An 11,167-nucleotide genomic window follows, 5' to 3' on the forward strand; every position below is an offset into this window, starting at 1 on the left:
TAGGTGCCTAAAAACAGAGATGTATTCAGTCATTTCCCTTGATTCATAGACTGTAGAGCTCCCCAGTAGTTAGAAATGTCAACTGTACCAAATGGTACACCTAGGTTATTGAAAATTAATTTATAATTGTTAAATGTTTACAGTTTCTGTCATCTCAAAGTCAGTGTGAATGACATTTCTTATTGAAGTCCCATAAACCAAAACAATGCCTAGCATAAAGTCAACTGATTATCCAAATAGCAATAAAGTTGAGTCTACAGTAGTCTTCAGTATATTTGATAGTACTCACATACGCTAGACTGTTTACCATAGATAACCACCTTCGATACTTCCCCATCTCTGAACATCATTCACCCAAAGATCCCTGTGCACACCAGTAGGGGTCAGAAGTGGTTCATAGATTTCTTTTCTTCTCCTTTCTTCAAGGATACATGAAACAGATGGTTTTTAGCTGGATAAATATAATTGAGGTAAGCCCTCTTGGCTCTTGGCATGACTAAAGAGATAAGAACCTACTATAAGGCTTATCAAAAGAACTAGGGTTACCAAAAACAAACAAACAAACAAACAAACAAACAAAAAACTAGTGTCTTAAAGGCCCTAAATATACTGATATCAGAGAGAACTATTGACAACACAGCAGCTGGGAACAAAGCATTCTAAGCACATGCGCATATGGGAGATATCTGGTTCAACCCACACAGGATACACGGTGATAAATATGATCAGAGTATCTTGCATACATATATAAAGATGGCATAATGAAACCAATTATTTTGTTCAATTAATATAGCCATAAAGATAACAAAGCAGAAAATACATAAATCTAGTCTTTCAAACACTTGAAATAGTCTGTGTATTAATTTTTTGTGTAGGTGTGGTATTATGATGCCATCTGCGTGGGCATGGCAGGGGGAGTATGCCCATACATGCAGTTGTATGAGATCCACTTGCGCACAGGTGGAGGCAGAGGAGAATGTCAGGTTTCCTCCTCTATCGCTCACCCCCATGTTTTCTCGAGATGCTGGGGTTCTCCAGTCTCACAGGTCTGGGGTTATAGGTATATTTAGCCACACCTTGCTCTTTAGGGGGATGTTCAGGAATTGAAATCAAGGCAAACAAGGCCCACTCGGGCCCTCATGTTTCTGTGGCAAGTGCTTTTATCTGCTGAACCTTCTCCCAGCCCTAATACATTAATGTTAACTGTAGTCACAATGCAGTGCAGATGATGACTGAATATACCTCTCTACTCCAACACAAAGTCTGTTCCATGGCATCAACATCTCTCCTTAACGTTTCGTCCATTATCCTGGCCCCAGAGGAAGCTAAATAACATAGGAGGTAGAATATGAACTAGAAGTGGGACTCCATGGTACAGCTTCCATGAGATCACCTCCAGGACAGAGTTATACTTCCCTGTGATGCGGATGCCTTTGAGTCACCCATGCTCCTGTAAGTAACTCCAGTACACTCACTGGTTTGTAAAAACTGGCTTTAGTGCAATAGTGCTTCTTTAGTCAATTGTCTGCCCTGCCTTGCATTGAATGTACCTGTCTTTGTGCCTCCCCAGGGAGAATGTTTTAAGTGACAGGTGCATAAGCTGAGACCTAAATGCTCCCATTACCATACCATGTGCACTGAACAGGCAGATGACAGAAAAGAGAAGGAAAAAGGAACAGAATCAAACATGACATAGATACAGTCTCCTCATTCTTGATCTGCTCAATGGCAGAAGAGCTCCCTATCTGACAAAATCAGCTGCTTTATGCTGTTCAGTCCCTAATCAACAAGGCAAAGCTAGATTTGGGGGTTTGAAGATCTTGACTTCCCCTCAGAATTAGAAATCCTTGCTAACAATTCGGGAGGGCAGTGGGAACCAATGGCAGAATCACCAACGTGAGCAGAAACCTCCTACTCATCATATCCATCCGAGGAGTACAAGACAAAGAGGTCATTGGACACAGTTTTGAAAGAGTCGACATCACTGGCGCATGGACATTCTGTTATGGATGATGGCGGAGGACAGCAGGCTCTCTCCTTCCCTTCCCTCCTTGAGGAACTATAGGCAGTAAATGGTGGCTGGGGGAGGGGAGGGGGCGGGAAACATCTTCTGCAGCAGTGTTGTCACTGGTAACACTCACATGCTCTGGTAAACAATCCTCCACCTGTGCCTAGGCAGGCATCCCCAAGTTTAACAGGACACACACACACACACACACACACACACACACACACACACACACACACAGGAAGAAGAGGCTCAGTGGAAGGCAGGCAGGGAGGATTGCCAAGGGAAGGTAATGGGAGGAGTCTGATTGCTCTGACAAAGCACCTGACTAACAGCAGCCGATGGCAGGAAAGATTTTAGCTTGGTTTTCAGACTTGAGAGGAGGCACCGTGATAGCAGTGAAAATATGGCATGACATGAGCAGGGTCTGGACGTGAGTTTTGCCACAGCAGGTGAAATACAGCAACTGGAGAATGAGCCAAGTTCTGGCCAGGGGCATCTGCTGTAATATCCCTCATCCTGGCCCCAACAACACACAGCTTTCAGCAAGGTGCCACCTCCCAACTTGCTCTCAGGTGGACACCAAGCATTCAGAACACATGAGTTTATAGGGAACATCTGACGACTCAAACCACCACAGTGATAAAAAATACATTACATAACTGGACAAAAATTATCAGCTAAAACAGGCAGAGGCTGGGGGAAGCTTAATTTGTTTTAAAGGCACCTGTTTTTTTTTTAAGGCACCTGTTTTGCAAGCCTGTTGCCCTGAGTTGGATTCCTCAGCACCCACAAAGTGGTGCAGGTGTTTGTAACCACAACACACCTATAGCTATGGGAGGCAGAACCAGAAGGAACCAGAAGCCCTGAGGCCAGCTATCCAGCCCCAAACAAGGGAGACTGTCACAAAAGAAGGATGAAGGAAAAGAACTGACATGTAAGGTTGTCCTCTAACATCCACAGGAGTGTGCACTCACACACACACACACACGCACACGCACACGCACACACACACACACGCACAACGCTGTTTTTTACTCATAACTAGTGATTTTATGTTCAATATAGTAAATATTGAATAAAATTAAACCCCAAAGAAGCAAAGATAAAATACCAGCAATTTATTCCCACAATTTTATATTTTCATACTTATATGAAGTGAACTGATTGTAATTTTCTTTTAAAAGAAAGATGCATAAAAGACAGGTGGAAAGAGGGAAAAGGAAAAACAAAAAAAAGGAAAGAATTGTTACAGGTGGACCTTTTGGTATTTAGTCATGTCTTTTCCCTATGCTCTCACACTGTATAGATGCTTTTGTTTTGTTGATTGTTCTCTTTGCTCTAAAGAAGCAGCTGTAGTTTGACATAAGTTCTCTTAGTTGTTTTTGCTTTCTTGTCTGTGCTTTGAGTGACATATTCAAAAGCTGTTGTCAAGACTGATGCTTTCTGTTTGTTCGTTTGTTTGTTTTGTACTTGTTTTGTGACAGGGTCTTACCATTTATGATCCCAACTCAACTTCCTGAGTGCAGAGATTACAGGTGATCTATACATCAGTACTAATGTGTTTCACCCTATTCTTTCTTCTAGAAGTTTTTTTTTTTAATATACTTTCCCATCTTACTTGAAGCCTTTTTTGACTTTCCCTTTTATAGCTTAAGACAATGGCTCAATTCCTGTCATCTTGATATTTTTACCCTTCCAGTCCACAAAGCCATATGCAAATTATTCTATAACGGTTACTTATTTTATGCACCCTTTTCAGAATCTTGACAGAACTGCACTAGAAGAGGGGAAAGGGACCACTTGAGAATAATATTTTGTTTTGTGAACCTAACATACACTTAAGCAGTGACTGTGTGGGGAAAAATGAAGCTACAGCATACTGCTGATGGTAGCAATAGTAATTACAGAGACAGAATAGCTACCAGAATCAGGAGAAAGAAGAGGACTGATGTCCAACCCCTTGTAGGATACTCAAAGTATGAGAAAGAATGGGACTTCCACTTAATGGTGGTCTATGGTGAGTTGATAATGGATCAGTGGTGATAACCTACAAGAACCACGTTTTCTCCCTGTCCCACGTTTATCCCACTATTGACAACTAACTTCCTCCAGGGAAGACTAAGAAAGTACGAAGGTCTAAGAGGTGTCAGGGAAGGAGGAGCCCCGTGACCAGTGGAGCATAGAGGGAAAGCTCCAGGGGGTAGGGGCATCTTTAGGCACAAGAACTTACTGGACTCAGTAAGGTGAGTGCTTGGCAACCAAGTGGAAAGACAAGGGACACTTATGAGGAAGGTTAGAGAGAGCAAGCCATACTAAACAAACCATGGGAAAATTGTGCCCCAAGTGATGAGTAGGGAATAGAGAGCAGGGCTGTTTCCCACACACATGAATTGCTTGCAGCCTCCCCTCCTATCACGGTGTCCTAAACATTGATTTATTTTCCAAATTATCCAAAGAGAACCCTCAAATCTTTGTATCTTAAATGCCTTGCCTTCCCATGAGCCATTCTGAGAGACACGAAAATAATTTAGATACGCCATTGCAGTGAAAGTGAATGTCAGTTTATTAGACAGAATCCAGTTGCTCAAAGGCCTTCATCGTTTCCCCTGAATTTGATAGTTGTTCTTTGGGGAGAAAGGGGCCTTTGTGCAAAGACAATATTAGGAAAGGGACATTAGTGGTACTTGTGAGCCAGGGCATTAGCCACGCCAGCCACCACCTTCTGGAAGGCAGCCTGCACAGCGGGGGTGAACTCCTTGCCCAGGTGGTGGGCCAGCACAATCACGATCACATTACCCAGGAGCTGTGGGGAAGAGAGAAGTATTAACTTGATGACCAGAGCATGTGTATAGAATGTTCCAACTTCCTTTCAAGCTCTGGTTATAAGTACATCCTCATAATCAGAACGATAGCTGGATCTTATTGGCTAGCACTAATAAGAATTCTTTTAAATTATCCAGAGTTAGTGTGCAAAATATTTTCCCTGTCATCTTAACTGTGCAAAGAAGCACTATGTGTTTTAATGCCTCTTGTCTTCAAAGAAGGACAAAAGAACTAGACTAAAAGAAGAAAGATTATATGAATCATGAAAGAATTGTAAAAGATTAGTGAAAATAAGGGGAAATCCCAGAACACAAGAATGAAATGACAGGAAAGCGACAGTTATGAAGAGAGAATAAAAGAAACGAGATGCTCCTCAGAGTTCCACAGTGACACCATCACCTTCCCCATTCTCGCCTGGTCCCTAGTATCTAATCCAGTTCCTCCCATGGTGAAGTTGACCGCAGAAAAGAAAGAGGAAGGAAACAGTAAGGAGGATGCTGTCAACTCACCCTGAAGTTCTCGGGGTCCACGTGCAGCTTGTCACAGTGCAGCTCACTCAGGCTGGCGAAGGTGCCCTTGAGGTTGTCCAGGTTTTTCAGGCCCTCACTGAAGGAGTGGATCACTTTCTTGCCATGGGCCTTCACCTTGGCATTGCCCATAATGGCAGAGGCAGAGGACAGATCGCCAAAGCTGCCAAAAAACCTCTGGGTCCAGGGGTACACCACCAGCAGCCTGAGAGGGTGAAAACAGAGGACATTAGTACCAGTCAGGACCTGGGAGACTTCCCTATCTCCATGGACCCAGCTTCCCCTTCCCTCCTTCTGAGCTGCATTATAACTTGGATACCAACCTGCCCAGGGCCTCACCACCAACTTCATCGGCGTTCACCTTGCCCCAGAGGGTGGAGATCATGGACTTCTCATCAGCATTCAGGTGCACCATGGTGTCTGTTTCTTGGGTTGCTACTAAACACAAGTGTGTCAGAAGCAAATGTAAGAAACGTCTGGCTCTGCTCTGCCTTTTATGCCTAGCTTTACCCTCTGCCCTCCCTGCCTGTGCAAGCGGATTGGCCAAGGCGAGGGTGTGGCTCTGCAGGGTGAGGCTCAGGGACCCGTTTGTGGCAGCTCTTGCACTGGCATAGAAAGTTGGGCTCTGGGGCTTCTTCCTACTTATCTCCTGGTCCCATTCCTGTAGCACAAACTGCCCCTAAAAACATCCTCTTCGGCAATGCTGTTTTTGTAGTTTTTTTTCATCTGTTTTTTTCAGTTAGCGATTATTTCTCCAACTTTTTTATTATACAAGTGGGAAACGGGGGGCACAGCAGCAAAAGGGAATTTCCTGTGGGTAGAATTCACCCCGTGCCTCCAGAATATGTAAAATAATTATGAGAACAAATTGGATGGTACTTCGATCACAGTCTAAGTGGGTGTTCTTTCATGCAAGGATTAAATATTGTGGTAAGAAAATAAATATTCATTCATTTATTTACAGTTGGTTCTCTCTCTCTCTCTCTCTCTCTCTCTCTCTCTCTCTCTGTGTGTGTGTGTGTGTGTGTGTGTGTGTGTGTGTGCATATGAAGTGTTTCTTTAATATTTTTCACCCAGACAAATAAATCATGTTTGAGAAATAGGCTAAATTTGAATTGAGCATGTGGTATGCCCACAGGTTTGGGGAGGGGGGATCCAGAGATGGAAACATAGAGATCACTCTATTCAGGAAAAAGGAAAAATAAATACAGAGCTATTTAAAACCAAAGTTTTAAAAGACATTAGGGAAACTAGTTGTCCCAAATAGAAGACTAACTACACATTCAGGAAAGAATTTGGGTTTAAGTGATGAGACACAGTAGAGTTTCTCATCACTTAAACCTAGTGTCATTTGAAACTAATAGCAGGAAGATGGAAAGGCATTGTACATATGCCTCACATCGATTGACTAATACATTTAATAATAATAACAATGATAATAAAGTAATAATAGTATTATTATTTGGTATCTGTTGGCCAATCAGTGCTATTTCAGAGGCAGTTGTATTTTATTTATCTAACAAATTCATATATATTAAGTATTTTATTCATATTCTCAGCCACAATCCTCTTTTATCCCCTTTCCACGCCACTGAACCCTGTCCACTGTACAAAATATCCCTCTCCTACATGTCTATGTTTTGGTGACACAATATGTTTTATTAGAGTTGCTTGCATGAGCATGGGTGGGGGAGGTATTGGAGAATAAAGAATTTACTTATGGCTATACCATTGAAGAAAATAATATCCCCTGCCTCCAAGTTTTTATTGACTGCTCATAACTCCTTGTAGGTGGGTTAAGACCTTATGGGCCCTTTTCTCATCCACGAGGGAATATTAAGGGGGCAGATCTTATATAGGCCTTGTGCAGGCAACTAGAGCTGCCATAGGTTCATGAGTGAAACAGCCTTGTATCCAAGGGATCGAATCATTTATTGACTGAAATTCTTGTCCTTGTCATATCTGTATCTATATATTTGGACTTGTTTCTTTTGTTAAAATCTATTCCTTGATCTCTATAGCTTTTATAATACCTTCCTATCCCCCCCTCCTTCCATATAGTAAATTGGTGACTTCTCAGGCTGAGAAGTATGTCTGAAGCTTATTTGGTTTCCTGATGGTAAATAGTTGCATTTTTGGCAATAGCATCTCTGAGCATAATATTGGGTCTCATCACTTCCCTGGGGCCCTGCTTATCATTCTGTCACTCTGTCACCTCTCCCTCCTGAACTTTGTCCTCTGCCTAAATTCACACTTGTTTTCAGAACTTAAAGGGACTTAGTTTTTTTGGTTTTGTTTTTGAGGTAGGGTTTCACTCTAGCTTAATCTAGCCTAGGCTGACCTGGAATTTACTATGTAGTGTCACGATGGCCTTGAACTCATGACAATCCTCCAAACTGTACCTCCAAAGTGCTGGGATTAAAAGTGTGCATTGCCACGCCTGGCTAACATAGTTCTGCAATTACCATGTTTCTCCTACTTTATAATCTGATTCAGATTCTCCTGTGTCTAGACTCATTTTTTCTCTCTCCTTGTTACCAACAACCACAAATAAATATATCATATATATATATATAATATATCAGTAGTGATCTCTCATCATTTTAGTTCTAACACTCAGCAATTTTAATAGTAATATTTTTGAATTATCTGACAAACAAGGAATTTTATATTACTAGATGTTCCCATTAAATTAATTTCCATTGCTTTCTTCTCTCAAGTAATTCCTTCTTCGTTGCTTAATAGAGTTCTTTATTTTTACTTGTCCCAAGCCCCAGCAGGTACATGTGAAAAATAAAATTCACTTTGATTCTTATTGACCATGTAAGAATTTGTGGGCTCTTCTAAAGTTGGTCAAAGCTTAGATAGGAAATACACACTTATATATGATTATACTGGTAAAGAGGTAGAAATTTAGTATGTTTTCTGAGTAGATCACTAAAACTTTGAAGCAATATCTCATCTAGAGCATCGAAAGTCTTTTCCTTCTGTTGCCCATATCCCTGTAGAAGCAAAGCTGCAAGTTATCTGGGAAAACTTCAGACACACCCTGCAAACAGAAATTATACAAAGGGGCAAATATCGATACTCAGAACTTCAAGCTCAAATCTGTACCATTCCTATGTCTAAGGCAGCTCCATGGGCTCTATGCTCTCTTCACAGCTGTGAGCTTACTTTCATGGTGTCCAGGGTCACACTGCATGTCCACTCCAGTTTGATGTCAGCCACACTGATTACCAAACATGTGTACGCACACACACACACACACACACACACACACACACACACACACGCACACAGACAGAGAGAGAGAGAGAGAGAGAGAGAGCTTACTCACACACACACGACAGGTGCACAGCCAAGTCAAGCTTTCTGAACTCCTAATGTTCTACACTAGAATTAGTATAAAGAAAAGAATGAGGGCTGGAGAGATGGCTTAGCGGTTAAGCGCTTGCCTGTGAAGCCTAAGGACCCCGGTTCGAGGCTCGGTTCCCCAGGTCCCACGTTAGCCAGATGCACAAGGGGGCGCACGCTTCTGGAGTTCGTTTGCAGAGGCTGGAAGCCCTGGCGCGCCCATTCTCTCCCTCTCCCTCTATCTGTCTTTCTCTTTGTGTCTGTCACTCTCAAATAAAGAAATAAAAAATTAAAAAAAAAAAAAAAAAAAAAAGAAAAGAATGATGCTTGGTTAAATGGTTGTGTTTTGCCTATCAAAAATGTCCTCTCACTGGGCATGGTGGCACATTTCTTTAATCCCAACCCTCAGGAGGCAAAGGTAGGAGAATCACAGTGAGTTTGAGGCCAGCCTGGGGCTAGAGTGATTTCTAGGTCAGCCTTGGCTAGAGTGAGACCCTGCCTTGAAAATGACCAAAGAAAATGACCTCTAAATATTGAAGTTTATCTCTGTATATTAGTGCTGCCCTTGTGTTTGGTTAGAGAAGATTTTCTTCTCAGATGGATATAACTCCTGGGAAAATGCAAAACTCATCAATAAGCAAGAAGAGGTGACAGTTGAGTGTTCAGCACCAAATTAAGTATCATAGTCTCCAAAGCTGAGGGACCATTGAGGAAGAGGTGGCAGAAAGAAAGCAATTGCCAAAGATTGGAGAGAAGTCCTGTGAATCACTGTCTTCTGACAAAAACTGGTAGATGCATTTAAGATCACACAGCAAAACAAAAAAAAGAGTCAACAACAACAACAAAAAGACCACACAGCAGTTATTGTTACAAGACCTGCGTACTATTGGACCCATCAACATGTTGAATTGGATTAAGGAAGGGGACAAAAAAGTGACCTCAAGACAAAAGGGGGACTAGTACCTAAAGAAAGGGGTTAGTGAAAAGAAGCTGGGTGACACAGGGAAAAAAAGGAAGTAATGGGAGGTGTTTTTAATAAAAATACATTTTATATATGTGAACATTAATATTTTTTGAAAATGGTGAAAATTCACCATCTGTTTCCAAATGCGGAGAACTAGGAAAAAGTGCAATAAACTTCTTGTGTGTTTCCTTTAAATTTTGAAGGAAAGGGAATAAGTCATTTCCCCTTTCAAGATAAGGGAGGCCACAGTCGCTCCTATCTTCGTACACATTCTCCAAAATCTCTTCTGTCAATAATGGATTCTTATGAAGACTTTACTATGCACAGGAGTGTGAAATTGAGCTTCCCACAATGACACTCAAGTAGCTCTACTTTTTTTTTTTTTTTTTTTTTTTTGAGGTGAAGGTCTCACTGTAGCCCAGCCTGACCTGAGACTCACTCTGTAGTGCCAAACTGGATTTGAACTCACATTGATCCTCCTACCTCTCCCTCTCAAGTGCTGGGATAAAAGGCATGTGCCATCACGCCCAGCATAGCTCTACTTTTGAGATATGAGCTTAAGATTCTTTTCAGCTTTTAAGAAATATTCCGAGGTACAGCCCACTGCCCCTCCAAAAAAAAAAAAAAATTAACAGGGACCCACAGTGAACTCCACTGAGGAGGGCCCTCAGGAAAATGGGGACTGGGGGTGAAGGGATACAAGACTATGATATATGTAAAATGTATATATTTATATATGTAAATAGAAGGTTAACATGATAAACAGCAATTCTAAATGTCCACCAGGCCCAATGCCCTGAAAAAGATAACATGAATAGACACAAGAGAGGCTCTGCCCTCAGGCAGGATGAACACAAACCACGAAGCTTGCCACCCTGTCCACATGGTATAACCAGAGGTACTAGTAAAAGTGCTTTTAAACAGGAGAAGCCAGGTTCTGGTTAGCAAGTCATTATAAAAATAGCCAACAGGAACATCATATAGATTTTTTAAAATAAAAAAGGCTGTACAAGTTAGAAAGATCTGAAAATCCTGCTAATTTCAGCATTGGCCAAAAAAAAAAAAAAAAAAAAGCCCTTAAAGGAAGAAATTTTGCTAGCTACTATAGATTGTTTTAGTTTCCTGTGCATTTCCCTTTGGCTATGGAGCTCTATGAGATGGGCTTATTGGCCTCCACACACAGAAGCTTTGAGCAGGGAATAATGACTCATAATTATGCATTGACGATTTCATTGAATACAAATTCACTTACTGCCAGTGGAAAACACTTAGTGAAAAGCACAGCATGTGTGTAAAACACAACACAACATAAACATCTTAATGTAGGAGCAGAAGTTTACAAAGCATTGCATGTGTGTTTGTGTGTCTTAGATAAGAAGAAATCTGAAGAGTTGGTACAATCGTAGGGTGTGGAAAGATTTTCTTAGGTAGTATTGGGAAGTTCTTTGACTCTGGGATCAAAGTAAATCACAAGTGAAATTTGAATAT

At 41.5% G+C, this 11,167-nt stretch overlaps 1 protein-coding gene across 1 annotated transcript; it reads right to left on the reverse strand.

Annotated features, from left to right (window-relative positions):
- Positions 1 to 4,550: 4,550 nt before the first annotated feature.
- Positions 4,551 to 5,841, reverse strand: LOC101596570 (hemoglobin subunit beta). The gene is made up of 3 exons (XM_004650955.3): positions 5,685 to 5,841; positions 5,344 to 5,566; positions 4,551 to 4,814 (listed from the first exon to the last, which is right to left on the reverse strand). Exons 1-3 carry the CDS (start codon positions 5,774 to 5,776, stop codon positions 4,686 to 4,688), a joined length of 444 nt encoding a protein of 147 aa, XP_004651012.1. The 5' UTR covers positions 5,777 to 5,841; the 3' UTR covers positions 4,551 to 4,685.
- Between the last annotated feature and the right edge of the window lie 5,326 nt (positions 5,842 to 11,167).

This window comes from Jaculus jaculus, chromosome 3, assembly GCF_020740685.1.
Source record: "Jaculus jaculus isolate mJacJac1 chromosome 3, mJacJac1.mat.Y.cur, whole genome shotgun sequence".
NCBI lineage: Eukaryota > Metazoa > Chordata > Mammalia > Rodentia > Dipodidae > Jaculus > Jaculus jaculus.